This window comes from Tyto alba, unplaced genomic scaffold, assembly GCF_018691265.1.
Source record: "Tyto alba isolate M040663 unplaced genomic scaffold, T.alba_DEE_v4.0 Super-Scaffold_9, whole genome shotgun sequence".
Lineage (NCBI taxonomy): Eukaryota > Metazoa > Chordata > Aves > Strigiformes > Tytonidae > Tyto > Tyto alba.
The window spans coordinates 26,032,698-26,051,136 of NW_024881330.1; the positions used below are offsets into that span (position 1 = coordinate 26,032,698).

General features: G+C 40.2%; 1 protein-coding gene across 3 annotated transcripts in view; it reads right to left on the minus strand.

Moving 5' to 3' along the window:
- Positions 1–18,439, minus strand: part of ESRP1 (epithelial splicing regulatory protein 1) — a 37,462-nt gene that overhangs the window by 15,751 nt on the left and 3,272 nt on the right. For 2 of the 3 annotated variants that reach the window (XM_032987866.2, XM_032987868.2), the window contains exons 4-12: positions 17,295–17,409; positions 9,544–9,642; positions 9,387–9,441; positions 7,363–7,473; positions 7,140–7,272; positions 7,013–7,055; positions 5,245–5,546; positions 3,264–3,482; positions 1,198–1,396 (exon numbers count right to left, since the gene is read on the minus strand). In XM_032987866.2, the coding sequence (XP_032843757.1) occupies positions 1,198–1,396; positions 3,264–3,482; positions 5,245–5,546; positions 7,013–7,055; positions 7,140–7,272; positions 7,363–7,473; positions 9,387–9,441; positions 9,544–9,642; positions 17,295–17,409 (1,276 nt within the window). The remainder of the gene's footprint in view (positions 1–1,197; positions 1,397–3,263; positions 3,483–5,244; positions 5,547–7,012; positions 7,056–7,139; positions 7,273–7,362; positions 7,474–9,386; positions 9,442–9,543; positions 9,643–17,294; positions 17,410–18,439) is intronic. The other variant, XM_032987867.2, reaches the window with a different exon arrangement.

The window sequence follows — 18,439 nt, forward strand, 5'->3', positions numbered from 1 at the left end:
TCCCCTCCCCAGTGCCATAAACATGAACATATAAAAGCTTTAGGTAACTCTGAATAGCAAAAATAGAGGCTTGAAATGACAGTCAGCATCTCATTACATTGTGACATGCGGCAGTGAGAGCAGAAAGGATTTATCTGAGGAACGCATCACGGGCATCCATAGTTGGAAATGGGAACACTGCCACCTAAGAGTTCCCAAAGTTTGAGACTGCTCAAGAACCTGTTCTAGGAGATCTCAGGAGAAGCTTCCATTCCCTGTCTGGAACAGCTGTCACACATAGGACTACATACCGCAGATCCCTACTCACACTCAGAAGGAACCACACCCAAGAAGTTTGCTGCTATATTGACAGCTCTGATTAGGATTTAGAGGACACTTTAAAAAGACACCAACAGTAATACTTTTGCATAGAGACAGAGAGAAAGCTCCTACTTTACTACTTTGCCATTTATGATCTTAGAAGCAAAGCATTATTTTTCCCATAGGTTCAGATTTATATGGCACATATGCTTAGTAAGTTAGCCCATAAGCTCTTAAAGCGTTTCCCACAAATATTTGTCTAGAAGTCCATGTTCATCCTAGTAGCTCTGATGAGCATAATTTTACATGAAATACAATTTCTGCAATTCTCTGAGGCCAAAGCTATGTGTATTTTACTCCCACATAGGCAACCTCAATTCTGTATGAACAACAAAAAGCAAAGGAAGAGTTCAGTCAGTAGTGGTTCAGTAGGCAGAACCCTTGTGGTTAAGTCCCAAAGGAGTGCATTACCAATGGTTTAATAAATTAAGTTTTGGAAGTGAAAGGGGAAGGGCTTTTACTTGACATGTTCACCATGGTGAAAAATGTAAACACAAATCAGTTTAAATGGGAAACAGTTCTTTAAGGTCTAGGCAGGGCTTACAAGACACTTTTCAGAGTCATGGCTCACCCTGAGCAAGTTAAGTTTCAGGGATGGGAAGGGATATTTACCACTGGAAAAGAAAGAGTAATTTAAAAATAGTTCTTCAGTCATAGTAATACACAACCAAAGGGAAAAATAATGATTGCAAGCTGCCGATTATTTAAGATGAAGACCTTATTTTAATACTCCCACCTGACACTCCTTTCCAAGAACCAGAATCAGAGTCAAAAAAGCAGCTCCAACACCTACCCACACATAGCGTAGAGTATTGGCAAGACTCATGCAAAACTTACATGGTAACTTACATGGTGGCGGGGACAAGCCATTTCGATTTAAAGTGCCCCCCATTAATACAAAGTTCATCTCCTCAGCAGAACATTGAAAGACTTCAACATATCTGTCCTTCATAGTCTTCTTATGACACTTCTGTGCAGCCAGAAAAGCTCGGTCTGCGGATTTCATCTGAATAAAAGCATCTCCCGATGGACGTCCCTACAAACAAGGCAGGTAAAGAAATGTTTCTGGTCCTCTAATGAAGTAGCAGCATAGCAGTAATTTGTGCTGTTAAAGTCAAGTACAGTCAGTCAACCCAAGCAGCTATTAGCATATTTAAGCTCTCCTACCACTTGTGCTACTTCCACTGTATTTATTTACCTGTTTCAACTAAGCTATATTGTAACAGGAGCCATGTTACTTCTACATTTAAAAGCTAAGGCTACCTATGGGAGAGACTAGAATTCAGGGGTACTTACGTGCTTTGAGACCTGCTCATATCAATTTAGTGAGAATGTAGAATTGGAAAACCTAACCCACATTTTTTATCTGTGTTTTTTAAAATTAAATGATAAATACAGTCAAGTGCCAAATGTTAAATTTTCCTTTAGGGCCAATATGGGCTGGGATGTTTTAGAAAGGTACTAGCAGAGAGCTTGGTATGAGCTTGTGGAGAAAAAAAATGACATCTTTATATGCAGCTGTAAATGAGTGGGATATGCAACTGGGAGGAGTCCTTTTAGCCACGTGCAGCTGCTCACTTGAAGTAGCCAAAACTAGAGGCAGAGATCTGAAGCCAGATCTAACTTCAGTTCTGGGCCAGTTCTGCTGGTTTTGAAGGGAAGAACTTTATCAGCATCCCTTACACAGTTGTTCATGATTAGAGGGCTGAAACCAGGAATGATGGGAGCATGCAGAAAGATAAAAATCTAGCAGTCAGGCAAAAGCAGTATCTGGGGAAAAAAATCTGACAGCTTTGGGCAGGAGTGGCAGACAGCCCTCAGGACTATATACACACGAATTTCTTCCTCCAGGTTCTTTCCTTACTGCTGACAAGGCCTGAAACTACTGTAAACCATTACTTGTGCTTTAACATCTGCATCTTTTCTTAGCCTCTCCCAGCCCTGCACATTCCTTATGGTTTTTCAGCCTTGGCAGACACAGGAATCTCTAGATAAAGAGGTACTGGAATAACTACAGTCCCTTCTCTCTCCCCACACCCCAGGATAGGGAATCATATTGTAGTTTCAGTTTAGGCTTAGTGTTAACCAGAACAATTTTAGAAGGACCATTTTTATGCCACAGTAATCTGTGTAATCAGTGCAACCATCAGGGCATCTCCATTGAGTTAGAGGAGCTGCCCTCTCCTCCCCCTAGAGTCACAAGACTATGCAGATAAAGGATATCACAACAATGCATAGTCTTTTGTCTAAAACGTTTTTGTAGAAACTGCTTCCAGAAAACAATGGCAAAGATGTGACTGTTTATACATGTCAATGAGCTGTTAATCTTGGTGCTTAGCTGTGACTGTTTAAAGAAAGCAACTACACAGTACAGGAAAGGCAAAGCTTCAGCTGCTGACTTATGCTGTAGGAAATCCTGTCTCTAAAAGGCATCAGTCACATTTATCCTCAAATATACCTGTGGCACATTGTTCAGCAAGGCAGGGGCAAACCACTCCTTTGAGAGATAACATTGCTCACACTTTGGTTTTGAAGATAGCCCTTGCCTGGTACAAGAGGAATCATACATGCTGCTGAGCACAACTCTTCAGTTTGAGCCTCCTACAGCACAGGAGCACAGCTGCTGGTCTGGGAGCAACAACCCCTCCAAGACTGCAGTTTAGCTCTAGGCACATGGGTTTCAGTAACAGAAACCACACTCTACAGCAAATGCAGCAGCTGGCGTAGCAGTGTTCAAATAAGCCAACACATCTATTGCCAGTGCACTTTTAGAGGTGAGCTGGAGGCCAATTAATGTCCTCAGTGTCAATCCCAAAGGTGCTACCCTATTAATATCACCAGGATTGTGTTTGCATATACAGGCAGTTGGCACAGAGTTAGCTACACATGTGACGCCTACCAACCTGGTGATTTAGTACCATGTGAACTCCATGGGTCCGAATATCTGTAGAAAACTCCCCCAAGAACTCCAGGATGTCCTCTATAGTAGCAGCATAAGGAAGACCACGCAAACGTATGCAGTCTCTGACATTAGTAGGAGGCACAAATTGTTGAGGTAATACTGGAAGAATAGGAGGTGTTGGGAGAGGAATGAGAGGTGTGGAAGAGTATCTGTTCAGCACCTGTACAGAACAGAAGAACAGAGAGGTTACAAAAAGCCTCCTTAGTCATTCTTCAACTCACAGGAACTGAACATAACACCAGTGCCATCTGTTTTCACTCTGGACAGTATTTTAAGAAACAAGTGAGAGAGATTCTGGGTTTAAATCATAACAACAGTGCTTAGAATTCAGATGTTTTAAATCTCTGGATCTTTTCTTCTTGAAAAACATAATTTTGTTTTGGAGAATTTACTTGAAATGTCTTGCAACTCTCAGAAGACATCTTAGAACACAAAACCTGCATTTCTATAGTATTTTTATTGGAAAAAGATTCCCAAGCATTCTACCATCTTACAGAGTCATGGTGACACTTGTACCCAAAATGTCTCCTCTGTAAAACTTTAGGAAAGTCTGTGAACTAGAAGCATATTTCACTATCAAGTAGCCCTGACTTGAGATGCAATGGTCTATCAAGTAACATAGGTGGTGTTACTGAGTCATAGTATCTGTAACAGTCATGCTTTAAGACTTATTACCAATTTTAACTGTAAAAATGCTGCCTGATCAAGAGTTCACTGAATATTCAATCACTACCCTTTTAACTTTCTATGAACAAGATTAAGATTAATTTACATTTATACAGCTATCAGAAGGCTTTCCTAATCAAAGAAACATATGAGAGGATTTGAGAAAGATGCAATGACAAGAGTGAGTGTTGCAGCTATGCCTTCTCATCATTAGTGCCACCCTTCAAATACAGCACTGAAATGTCTATATTTGGGGGGAACAGAGCTGTGCCACTGTTTGATTACGACATGGCTATTGGTTGGCCATAACTTGCATCATAGATTAGACCTTTTAGATTCATGTTTAGAAGTTATTTGTAGCACTTCAGTTGAGGTGACTCTTTGGAGACATACATAAACAGTCCTCTCAACCCTACTACCTTTCACTGACAGCATAACTGCAATTAATGATCCCATCAAGTGACGTTAATGCAAGAAGGGGTACTTTTCAGTCCCAGTTTCACAAAGTCCTGCCACCTTCCGCTAGGTAGCCAATGCTGGCAGAAGATGGCCAAGACCTGCACTCGGAAGCAATTTGTAACACTGTTCAGATACATTGCTCTGAAGACAACTACATCCAAAGGCTCTAGTTCCTGGAACAGAAAAGCAAAGATAAGTCTTTTAGATCAAGATCTGTTTTTAACACTCCTCATGAATAAACCACCATCAGATTTAGACAATTTTGGTGTCCATAGTGTAAAGCACTAGACCCACAAACTTCCAGCTATAACTGCTGTTCCAAAACCCCAAAGGTTTGTATATACGTGATTGAGAACACCCATATGCCATAACATCTTACTTTTAGGGGAAGCAAAGTCTCATGGAAATTCAGACAGTACTCTTTCCAGCATGAGTCATAGAATGCTAGAACGATTTGGGTTGGAAAGGATTTTAAAAATCATCTAGTTCCAACTCCCCTGCCATGGGCAGAGACACCTTCCACTAGACCAGGTTGCTCAAATCCCCATCTAACCTGGCCTTGAGCACTTCCAGGGAGGGGGTATCTACAGTTTCTCTGGGCAATCTGTTCCAATGTCTTACCACCCTCGCAATAAAGAATTTCTTTCTTATATCTAACCTAAATCTACCTTCAAGAGGGGAGAGGAGAGAGAGAAGCAGCTTTCAAGCCATGACCAAGCAGTATTTGCTTCCACTACCATATGCCAATGTAGGAGTCTGGATTACAAGAAGACAATGTTTGTAAGGTTTATACCCACCTGTTGAACTTCTGCTGCAGTGCTCCTGAAGAGTTCAATGTACCTTTTCCCCAGCAAGTCCTTATGCTTTTTCAGTGCATTTTGTGCATATTCCTCACAAGCAAACAACACAAAGGCATCCCCTGTTGGCCTGCTGTCAGGGTATGTGACAAACAGGACTCCTTCCTTTCCTCCTGTTACAGGGCAGTGCTGGCCAAAGAATGTCAGCACTTCTTCTGTTGTTACATTGAAAGGAAGACCTCGCATCCTGACAATCACTTGGTTTTCTTTCGATAAGAACTGGGCAACCTCATTGGAAGTGCCTTTAACAAAAAGAAGTACAGAAACACTTAAGTCTAGGCAGCCACAAAATCATGAGCAAGTCTGGCACACCTACCTCCTTCCCACAGACAGTTTTTGAGCAGGTAGAACGATATTTGCTTCCAAAGTCAGAGATGTCCCTCTCTGATAAACTAGAAATATTGTATAGCACACTTCCCATTAAAGTCTAATAATGTTACTCCATCATTTAGAAGAGATTCAACCTTATTCAAAGGGAAAAATAGTACTTTCAGTGTTCAGAGCCCAAGGAAGAACAGTCTGCGAGTCTCTTGTGAGCAGTACCTGTGCTACCATGCACATTGCTTTTCTAACTTATGAATATCTTCGGCATACTCTGAAGTCATAATATATAGTAACCAAGTACCCAGACCATTGTGCTGGGAAAGAAAATTGGAAGGACACATTGAAAACAGCTCAGGAATTTCATCCTATTCCCATAAAAATGTCAAAGTCTGCCAATTCTACTTTCAGTATCTCTAGGAGAAGACCACAGATGCTCATAACACTACCCTAACCAAAGCTAGCTGCTAACTAATGTCACATCTTAATATGGTCCCTTCACTTACAAGTAGCTCATTTTGCAAAGAAATTTAGTTGTGCCAGACATGCACCATTTTTCCCCAGTGTCAGTGTGCAATGTCTTTATTTTGAATAGTGTAACTATTACCAAGCCTATCAATTAGTTATTTATTTGACAGCTTAACAGCCTCTCCCACTTTAAAACCTCAACCTCAGACATCCAGTTAGTCATTTACAATCCCCAAAACAAATCTGTCAGGAACCAACAAGGACCTTAAGGTAGTATTGCAGATACATAACAGCTTATTGGATCCTAACTCAAATTCTTTATGCTTGCAGTCATAATGGGAAGGAAAAGAGACCATAGGAGAATTTATAAAGTAAATTTTGCAGCCTTTCAATTCAAAGCTGCAAATATTTCAATATTTCCCTTAAATAAGCATTCTCCTCAAATTCCCCCCTTAGTATGAGGCAAAGATTTGATTTCAAGAAAATCAGTTCCATAAATCCCTTGTTATTTACACAATGGTATCTGTTTGCTTTTACATGCAAGTCTCCACAACAACAGCAGTCATATTGTTTTGAGAAACTACTCTTTTTTTTTTTTTTAATCAGTGATCAATAACATTTAGGTCCCTTCAGTTAAAAGGATGACCTAACAAATTAAGTTCATATGCAAGATCACTTTGCCTGATCAAATTCTTATTTGATAGGCTTCTTGAAAATGTCAAGAATGTGGAAGCAAAAGATGGACAGATAAATCACAGAAAATCTTGGACTGCTGCTAGCAGAGTACATAGTAATCAACACATCAGCCAACTACTTGTTCAAACAAAGATGATGAAAGGCCACATCCAGAGGCAGTTTACAGCCAAAAGTTACAGATGCTGATGGAACAAACCCTCCCTTCTCACCCCTTAAAAATTACCTCCTGCAATTTTCAGGAAGTCTTCACCTGTTGCCTTGTATACCTAAGGTGAAAAAAAGACAACATGTGATTGGCATGTTGCTTGCACTCCTGCTGAGAAAAGTATTTCAAAGACAGTGTCACACACCTCTATGTATCGATTCCCCATGTGATGTTTGTGCCTTTGGAGTGCTAGATCTCTATGCTCTTCGCTTACGAACCTCACGAGAGCCTCCCCATTCCTCCTACCCTGGGCATTGAGACAGAGCGCAGCACCTCCCCTGCATGATTCAAATCAAACGAGAGATAAAACTCCATGACCAATACAGACAAAGAACCACAAATGTAGAGGCAAAGTCTTAGCTACTAACTTGGCAATATTTAGGCCTTTGAAGAATCTCGCGATGTCCTGGTCAGACGACTGCCACGGCAATCCTCTTGCTCGGATGACAGCATTGTCATCCACAAGTTCCATCTTGCTGCTGCAGGCAACAGGAAAGGGGAGTAATGCAGAGACATCTGCCTGTAGCATCCACCACACGCTGCTCTCCCTGCTTGTCACCTGTGCTCCAGAGACAGAGCCCTGTCCCTGCTCCATGTCTTCTGGATAGCACTGCCAGGGCGGCGAGGACTCAGTGCCACCACCATCCAAACCACTGCACATGCCTCCCCCCCGGAATGTCTGTTCTGTTAAGCTGACTTTTTCCCAGATGCCCTTTCTTGATTCACGACACTTGCTCCTTGAGCCCTCATCGCTTCAATCATGTTCCAAATTTTCTTCCTGCTCCTGACATACCAATGGTTTGTGCTTCTCCATTGTCTGAACAGGCTTACTGGTATAAAATTAAGCACATTTTATTCTAATCTCAGCTAGGTGGAAATTGAAGCAGAGCAGTTAAATGTAACTGAGGTTAGTGCATATTATTTGTACTGTGACAGTACGTAAGAGCCAGTCACAAGCCAAGACCAAATCTGTTCAGGGTTATACTTAGCACAGAGAGGACTCCTGTCCAAAAAGAGCTTAGCCTTAACATTGCTTGTTCAGGCCATCACTGTGCTACTAGAGACTAATATAGCTACAGGCTACATTGGCTGTTTAGCATGGGAATAGCTCAGCCACAGAAAGCCAGGTTTAATTGGTCATTACCAAAGTCTCTTTTGTTCTCTTACTTGTTAAAAGTGCCATGTACAGCAAAACGCTCACAGCTACCCAAGGCTGCCTTTCTGGCTATTGCAAGGAAAGGTTTTTGCACAGAAGAGACCATGTGACTGATAAGCAGATGAAGTGTTGTTCAGCGGCAGAGGACTCCCTCATACAAAAGGGCTGTAGTATGCCTTGTCATAGGAGGGTCATGTTTCTTGCTCATATTTTAGTTTCTCAGGTGGCCTTTCTCTAAGTGTCTGTCCCAAACTGTTCTCTTTCATCTCCTAATTCCGTACTGCTCACTACCACAAATAAAATGGGAATATTCCACCTCATCCCAGGATTTTGTTAGTGAAAGGGAAAAAGCTTAAAACAATGCTAAAACATAACCCCTGAGCTAATCTCACTAGATGCTTTCTGCCAATATTGTTGTATTGTTTTCTTGCTTCTCTTAGCTCAGAAGTGCACCATCTACCATTATGACAGTTCCTTAATCTGGAAGAGGAAAGTATTCATGCAAGATGGGAATATAAATAAGGTCAGTTTAACAACAGTCTCTTGTGATAATGCAGAGGGAGTATCCAGCAAACTGCTAAAAAAAAAAAAAATCTGTATTCATATGTAGAAAAGCATGATTACATTTAAAAAAAAAACCAAAACAAACAACAAAACAGTCATCAAAAGTAGATAAGGCTTTGTGTTTAAGACATATTTGGGAAGAAGACAATCATCATAGTTTAAGCAATTCACTGGTGGCACAGTAACATTATGGAAATGTTTTTTCAATATTAAAAAGGAAATCATGTTGTGTATTCAGAAACTGTGAAGAAAATTGCAGGAAGAATGTAAGAGTTGGTATCAATAGGGTTACTTCTGCAAAAATGCTTACATTCTTTGTTAACAGCATACCACACTTGACACCCATTATAGGTACTTATTAGCAGAACCCAGAACTATCAGCAGCTAACAGGCAACATTGAAGCCCAGCAAGAAAACTGGCTTGCATCTGATCATACAATATTTGTTCCCTTTCCCACTTAAAGCATCTAATAGATTCCTACAGCAGTGGGAAGGTAAATAAAAATAATGGTAACAGCTGTTTGCAATTTAGACAGAGAAGTACAACTTATCTAAGCAGTATCTTTATTAAAAAAAACAAACACACCCCAAAACCCACACAAACAAACAAACCCCCCTCCCCCCAAAAAAACAGGTGAGCTGCTGCAGCAAGAAGAGGGAGAAGGTACTTACCAAGGCCCACTTTCAAATTTGTAGTTCACTCTTTCTGGATCTGAAAATCCGTGATCTGTGAAATACAGCACAAGTTATATTCTTTTTCCTGAGCATACAGGACAGTCAGGAAAAACAAACAAGCAACGGAGGAAACTTGTTCCTCACAATCACTTACTGTATGGTTCAGATATTAGTGTTAAAATAATATTCCCCATATCTTCAACTTGAGATGCTCCGTAGGGAAGTGCTGGACTATTCTTGTCAAGATTTAAATCTTTATGCTGGAGTTAAGTCAGTCATCACCAAACAGATTTCTAATTGGCTTCCTGCTAGAGCAACAAGCTTTTATGTTATCCTTGATGGTAAGTTGCTTCTCAGGGGAAGATTTAATTCATTTTCCTGCTGGGATACATTAGCTGTTCTGCCTTGACCTCTAACTACTGCCACCTGCGGGAGTCTGAGGTCACTCCAGAAAGTGTCTGGGGACATGAGACCCCATAATAAGGACATATATAATTTAATATACTCATGAATTATTTATACTTGATAGACAGATACACTTTTGCATGTGGAAGAGACTGGCATCCTGTCCTCTTTAATTAACATCTTCCTTAATCTCTAGGGAAAGATTTGGGGAAGGAGGAGAAGCAAACCATCAACAAGAAGCTGCAGAAATAGGAGGATATACCACATGCTTTCGGAACAATTAAATACCAAAGTAGAATAAATATCTTGCCACTGACAAAATTCACACAGCTCCATGTCTAAACCTTGCCTATTAGAAGTTACAGCCTGAGTTCTGTGTTGTTATGAAGAAACGTTTTGAGAATCTGATAAGAGTGCACCACTGTAGATAACCAAGAGACAAAACAGAGTCCCACAACCCATATCTTCTTTGATCTGAAGGATTTTGGAATATGATAGCAAGGATAAGCTCTCCTGCCAACTGAGAGCAAGAAGTGCTCTGGAAAGACAGCTATAGAAGGACGAGATAAACAAGCCACGTTCATAAAGAGAGTCTGATTCAAGTTGTACATACCATCTTTTTCCATACAACTTTAAAAAGTGTATTATGGTATCTCTCCCACTTCCTGTCATATTTGCCCCTCTTTAAGACCAGGGTACAGGACTAAGATTACTTGCAACTCTGCTCCATCGTTTATAAAGCAAATTTAAAAAAAAGTTTTTTCCACTCTCATCTCTTTCTTTGAAGACTGGGGTAAAAAACAAAAACAAAACAAAAACAACAGACAAGAACAGAACAAGAAGTGAAATATAAATCAGTCTGGGGATAGGAATTGCTTTTTTGACTTCTCTTATCACTTTGCATCAAGACTTTAGAGCAAAAGTGAGTTTCTTAGACAAGACCTATCCTGGCATGGCAGTACAGTAATGCAAGACTTTAAAAACAGTCAAATGCACCAGTTATTTGCCCACATTCTCAAAAAACTACATTAGACATTTCAAATGCTCCAAGTCTGCATTTGGTGCTCAAAAGTTGGTTCTCAGTCCAAGATAGCAAGGTTCCTTCCACTTAAAAGAAAAAAAACAAAAACAAAAAAAAACCAAACCAAACAAAACAAACAAACAAACAAACAAACCCAACCAAACTCTTTCTCCACCTAGTGCTTAAGATATTTTGAGTTGGCAGATTCCTGCATGAAGGGCAGGGAACAGAAGAACAGCTTCTGTTAGAAACAGACACCACCCACCAGCTTTGTCATATCATCTCATCAACAGGGGAGGGAGCACAAATTTCATTGTGAAATAAAGTCTTCCCTATTATTTGTGGGACTACTGTAAGCCACTCCTACAAAACAGGGGTTTTTTAAATTGTTTATGTTTAACAGTTATTTTGGGAAATGAAAAATAATTTCAACTGATGTAATGAACTCTTCCACAGCAAGGAAATGAAAGCTTCTGTGTCAACACAATGCACTTTGATACTAATTTGATTTTGAGGCTTTACTAGTTTTAAGTGTGCATTGGAGCGTGAAAAGTGAGAATATGGTGCTTAGTATTACAAGAACACCTGAAGTTTAAGTGAATTATCCTAGTTTAAAACCCAGAAAGCTTAAACCAGTGATCCCTTCCCTCCAAATGCTTGACTAAACAGAGCTTGCTAGCCATTGCCATTACACTCCCTCCCAGTACCTTCTTTGGAGTAAAGTAGTGAGAACTTTAAATAGTTTTCTTAAAAACCAAGCTAAAAGTCCTCAACAAACCACATAACACAGTTTAAGAGACTATCAGTATTTATGACAACAAGAAACTTCTCCATTGCGGTATCTCTTCCTAAACTGTATGCTCAAGCTCACCTCCTCCCCTGCCCCCTGGGAAAGGGGGTTGGAAAGAAAAATACTCCACAGACTCCCTTGCAGAGTGGGTGCCTAATCAGGCCTACACAGATGTTTCTGGGTACCTCATGTATCAGAGCAGAGGAGTGCTGCTCCTGCTTTTCCTGACACCCTTCCCCCTGCAGCATCTACCAGCTCTGTGCTGCACTTGCGCAGTCTCTGCTGCCCATCAGGGAACCTGGTACTGCTGAAGATGCAGGTGTTGGAGTTCTGGTCTTGCCTGACCTTTTTTTTAATGAAGATTTTGGAAATGTTACCTTTCCTCTGTCAAAGTCAAGAGAAATTGGGCAGAGTTTCAATAGCTATTATGGCAGGGGACATGCCTGCACATGTGCACACCCATGCACATCGCTGTTAACTGTGCTCTCAGAAGTGAAGAGACATTTCAGTATTTCCTTCTTGCAGAGCCAAAGATCCCTACAAGTAATCAGCTGCCAGAGAGGGGAATGCAGCAGTGTGAAGGGCCTGGGAATTGGAAGCAAGGCTATCACACAAGGAAAAACAAACAACTCCCTTACCCCACGTTCATTTTCTTCAGAAAACATTTTCATTGAAAATATTGATCAATGGGAGACATAGTTCCTAAAACTGCCCTAGTGCCAACAGAAGTTGGTACCAGGTGTTCAGACACAGTGAGTCAGTTGTGCCAAGGAACTCTAGATTAATACAAACACAGTGGGAAGGGAGAAAGTCATCAACATTAGCAGGAGTGAAAAATCACTCACATCTCCACCTCTGATTAGCTAGAAGTGAGACTTGTAGACAAGATTGGAGAAGAAAATGGATAGTTTTCTGCACATGTAAGGATCATGTTAACTAAGTGAAAACCTGAATTCTTATGAACAAGACTGACTACATACAGATGGACTCCTATGAACGGAGGCACTAGAAATTATGTACACTTGGGGAAAAGGCTGTTAATGCAACTGTCTTTATAAAACCCTCCCCTTGTTCTGTGAAGGGATAGGAGACCACACATGTTTGAATACAGTGATATTTAAATGTTGCCACTCCTGGGCAATTGAAAAGAGTTGATTGCATTGGATAAATCCAAGTTCACACTTAAAGAAGTGTTAGTAAACAGACCTAGCTGTCTAAATGCAATAGCATGCACACATATATTCTAAATGAAGCAACAGGAAAAAGACATTCCCAAATAACAAGGCTGGATGGGAAAAATGGAACTTAATCTTGTGGCTCAGCTGCAGTACCACCTCCTGCAACATTTAGCAAGTTACTAAAGGGGGCAGGGGGGAATGCATATTCTGCATCAGGGTTGCCTGTATAATATGGAAAAAATGCCTTAATCATTTCCCCAGATTCATCACCACAGCTTCACCCACTGCCAGTGCCCTCCAAGACTTCCTTCCCACTGTCTTTTCCATTTCTCAGTCCCTCAACTCCTTTCTTAACTGTAGCATAAGAAATACTGAACTAACTTAGAGCTGAGATGGCGTGACGTGAACTAGTATTGCAATTGTGTTCTGCATTGATCCTCTTCCCACTTTGTCTGGTTTTAAGTCTCTTCAGGCAAAAGATTACATCTTTTAAAATACTACTTCACGTAAAGATAATCTGGTATTACCCAGTTCCTGGGTACTGTCACGGGAAATACAAATAGCAATATATAAGATTCTCAGGTAATACCCAGTAATAGGCTCTGTATTGCCAGAGTTAAGTACTATTGGCTATAACTGTGCTCCCCATCATTGTTTTCAAGACACCCAGGACAAAAAAAATAACCAAACAAAATCAAGTTTCAGTATTGCGGTATCCAGATCATATCCAGCACATTAAACAGGCTGTTCTGAAGTATGCCTCTATTTCTATTGACAACATCCTGCAGATACTCTTAGTAAGGAGTTATCCTCACAGACCGAGTTCAGAAGCAAGTGGAGCAAACAATGCACTGGAGGAAGCAAGATCTATTTGCCATTTAATGGCTTCTGCACACCCAATCTCGAGGCAAAGGATGAGTCTTCTGCAGACAGAATAGGAATAGTCATGCAAGCTTTGTTCACTCCACCCTGAAGGCACTCACAGCTGTGAAAACTGGCTCAGCAAGCTTTGCAAATCAAGAAGTGCAGCAAGTATGGGAGGTACAGAGGGTGCAAGAACAACCCCACTCCTTTTGTATACTTACACATGTTAAAAAAAAAAAAAAAAAAAAAAAAAGAAGAAAAAAGATTTCAACAGACCTGAGTTTCTTTCTCTGCCGGAACATGATTGCTTCTCTCAAGTTTTTTGTTCCTCAAAATTTCTCATAATTGTACTGCTGTCGCTACTCTTGCACAATACTGACTGAAGAACTACCAGAAGACTGCCTCTTAGTCTTCTGCCCAGGTTTTTTGTGTAAGTTAGGCAGCAGTAGCACTCAGATAACAGTTACAGCTAGTCTCAGTTCTTCCTCAGTCCCTTAAATGTAATGGCATTTTAAACATTTACTTACCCTGATTTAAGATAAGTCAGTGGCAGTTTGTACATGAAATTTAGAATATTTGGGGGGAAAGGGTGGTGGGTGTTGGAATGTAAGACTTTCACCCGAACTCTTGGATTTGGAATGGTTTCATTGCTGTACACAGTTTCAAGTACTTTGCTGAAAGAGTAAGACCCAAAAGTACTTTCTAAAGGAAGAATAATCCAACCAATTATTTGGTTTAAAATATCTATGCTCTTTTTCAAGCTTGCTCATGACTTGTCTGCAAGAAGTACATGGCCAAGCACCAACCATCCAGTGTGTTATACACTGGGATATATATCATGAATGACTGCAGTAGAAAGTTCTCCCCTGACTGTTGGGAACAACAGAGTACATTCTCCATTTGCCTGTAATTTGTTACTTAATCAAATGTTGCCCACCAAAATAAAAGCTTTTGGAAGACTCCTAATAATTTAAATGACTGTACAATAATATTCAGCTTTTCCCTAATGCTCTTCTCACTGGTCACAACCATCTTACACACAGGTAAATGAAGATGCAAGTACATGAAGGGATGTGCCCAGAAATTATTCTACTCCTGTTCCTACCAGTTTGTAAATGTAGGTCTTCTGCTTCTCCAGTCAGTACCCTGCCCCTAAACCAAAGCCATCTATTCACACCGAATGCTAATAAACCTTGTGCAGTACAGTTTGTGTGATAACTCATGGAAGACTCCCTTCATGCAGCCCCTTCAGCTACGGGGTGGAAGAGCTGAACTTTCTACAAGATGAAAAAGAGCTTGGTCAGATTCTATGCACTAATTTGCAACTTCATTTTAACCTACTCTCTGTTTTTAATTTGTTTGTGTCCCCCGCCCCAACACATCCACTTCAAATCCAAGTTACTTCTTATTTACACATTTTGGGTTTTTTGCTATATAACTGTCTCAGGAGGAAAGTAGCTGTCCGACTTACATGAAGGATAAAAAAAAAAAATCTCTGCACAAAAGTATTTGAACTAGTCTTCAGACTTAGTGCCTGCTTCAACATTATTATTTTTTTTTATCCCAAGCATTACATGCATGTCCAGACTCTCCAAGTACAATTAACTTACACAGCTTCTGACATGGATGAGATTAAGTGGGCACATTTCAGCAAGGTGAGGGCAAAGAAAACTATCAAATTTTTTTTCAATAACAACCCCAAATTGTTTTACCTTTCTGGTCTCTGCATCCTCCACCCCCAGTATTCTCAAGCAATATAAGGCAGAGAGTTCATTTCAGCCATGTTACATAAACATAGCAAGTTTACAAATAAGAGCATCAGCAGTTACAAAACAAGACAAACCACAAAGATTTATATAAAACCAAAATGAAGTTATTTATGTTTATATACCTTATGAAGCATATCAGTTCCAGAATTCAAACTCAGGCTGAGAGCATTTGGATAGACTGACCAAGCCTCTAGAAACTTGAAATACTATTGGCAACCACCAAAGCCACCCTCAGATAGGACGGGCTCTTTAGGGGCTTCCTGACAGTTGGGCAATGCAGGGTAACCTGCTCCCCTCTCCCAGCAGGCAGGGAGTACACAGTCTGTCACTGTGCCTCATCTGACCAGTGACACTCCACGTGGCTACAGTCATACGACTGTTTCCACATTTGCAAGATGCACACCAAACATTCACACGAGGAGAAAGCAAAGGCATCTCTGCAAAACACACAAAATAGGTAATTGTCTTTAACTTGTCCAGATCATCTCAAAGCACCCCTAAATCATGTATTAAATTTTTGACCATAACTTTAAGAAGTTTCCATCATCCAGCTTCTAAACCATGCAACACAAGTGTTTATGTCACTTTTCTTCATAAAAATTCATACTTCTACACTAAATGTATTTGCTTCAGAGTAGGGGGAGAAATGATTTCTGTCCCTTTACTAGGGGAGATTAATCTTAATTTGCAGGTGGCAAAGCAGAGAAGACAGTCTTCAGTATTCAACTTTATGGTTAAACACACACACACAAAAAAATCCACATATACAGAGATATTTTATGCCCACCGACACAGCTACAAAGCCCAGACAATATTACTCCTGCAGTGAAAGACCAAAATAATTCAGAAGCCACACTTTGAGTCTGAAAAATACCAGCTCTTAATGGCAACCACTCTATGGACACAATAACTAGTCAGAGGAAAAAAAAGTCAAGAATGAGAACAACAAAAAAAACAATAAAAAAATATTTTTAAACCCCTCTCAAATTCTTTTATCCCTCCTTGCTAGCTAGCTTTTGCAGTCACTGCTTCAATAGGTCAGTAGGGAAGTCAAGCATTGTTCATGTCCCAGAGTACATGTGAGATGAGGACTGGAGTCTGCAGCAAGAGGGGAGACTGCCAGGGAAGCAAGGAGGAAGGCAGAGCCAAATAATTCACAGCCCCGGTTTCAGCTCTGGTAATTGTACATGGCATGCAAACAAAACTGAGCTAAGACTAGTAAAGAGCCAGACAGGGCTAGGTTACAGACCACTGAAGACTAATCAGAAAGTCATTTTAGACATCCCTACTACTGAAAAGGGAAACACATTACTAACTGCATCTTGTTGCCAGCCCAGCCTCACCTTGCAAGGTGCAACACGTACAACTTCCATGAGACTTAATACCACATGTGCCAGCAGGATCCCTGCCTTAGCTTCACTCCTGAATCAAAGATACGGTACAAGTACACATCAAGAATAACTGTTCCCCCTCCTAAAAATGAGGACGGCCTTCCAACGTTCACTCTTACCTAAAAATAAAATAAAAATCTAATGGATTCAACAAGCAGCCTCACAACTTTAATATTAGGATTCATATCAGTGATTTGAACAAATATGCCAGTTACATTGAACTGTGAAGTTTAAAAAGACAAAACTATAATGGTGGTAAAGAAAAGATACAGAAATCAAGAAGAAATACAGGATTTTCCCCATGGGGACATGCATCCTCATATGTTTTTATCTTGATCTGTGTGAGAAAACTCCTTACAGCTCCAAGTCGCTCATTAAAGTTATACCACCCTTAAACATGTGTTGCAAGCATTACTCACTCATCTCTTGTCCTAAAATTGAGCCAAAGATGTAACAGCAGCAGACACCATCACTGTGAAAAGGATACATTCTGTCATGGCTGCAACATTGAGTTTACTAATGTCAGGTGAGCCAGGGCAACACTTCTTGAACTCTTTCCGCAAGTCAAAAAAGGAGTAGAAGCATTCAGGCAGTAAGATATTCTGTAAAAGGAAAAAATAACTACTATCAGCTAGGGTGAGTTTAATCTACTTTGGTTTTAGATACCAGACTTCCTAACAATTTCATTATAATGGGTAGGAAATACAAACAGCCTTTGCTATAGAGAAACTCACATAGCTCTGCTTAGCCACATAAGTATGTTTATAAACTTTTCTTGCTTAAGCAGCTTCTTGTCTATGTGGTTCAAAACAAGAAATAGTGCTTTTTCACTGCCAGAGAAACATTTGCTATTAATACTAATGCCTCAAATCCAGTATGTATGTAGGAAAGCAAATCCTTACTCTTGCAATTTTTGATTCCAATTTTCACTGTATAAAGCCAGAGGGCACTCAGTGTGGCTTATAGAACCAAGCAAATTTTGCAAGACTAGTAGATGTTTTGGTTTACAGACAAGGCTTATTTATCAGGGAATAGTCACACTTCAAATATTTATTTCCTTAAAAAAAAAAAAAAAAAAAAACCACAAAACAAACAAAAACCCGCCACCACCAACAAAAACCTTCAATTGTGTGCAGATAATTGTTTGATATAGTGCACAGGTTGTCAGTCTGTGTGTGGTAATTGCTTTAATTGCGGTATATGAAGCCAGGACCAAGTTATAAAACCCTTTTGCCTCACTACTACATCTAACATATGCTTTTAGTTTTTTTGGGGGTGCAAAGGAGAAGACTTGGGGGAAGCTGTTTAAACCAACACAACCCCCTACTCCTTCAGTTAAGTCTTCACACCAGAGCTTCCCCACAGAGACAATATACTTCGGATTCCACTTGGCTGCCTGTTGCCTGCAATGCCTCTCTAGACCAAAAGGAAGAGCTCTCTGTGATTTAATGACTAGTTAGCATCTTGGCATTATAACAGAATGACAGGATATACGAACGCACATTTAGAGAGCCCAAAGAAAGAAGTTTGGGCTCTAAAACAAGTTCTGCTTTGAGAATATTAGAGCTTATTTTAGCATATGGACAGGTGCATTAAGCAAATGATACTTTAAAGACAAACTTATGAAAATGC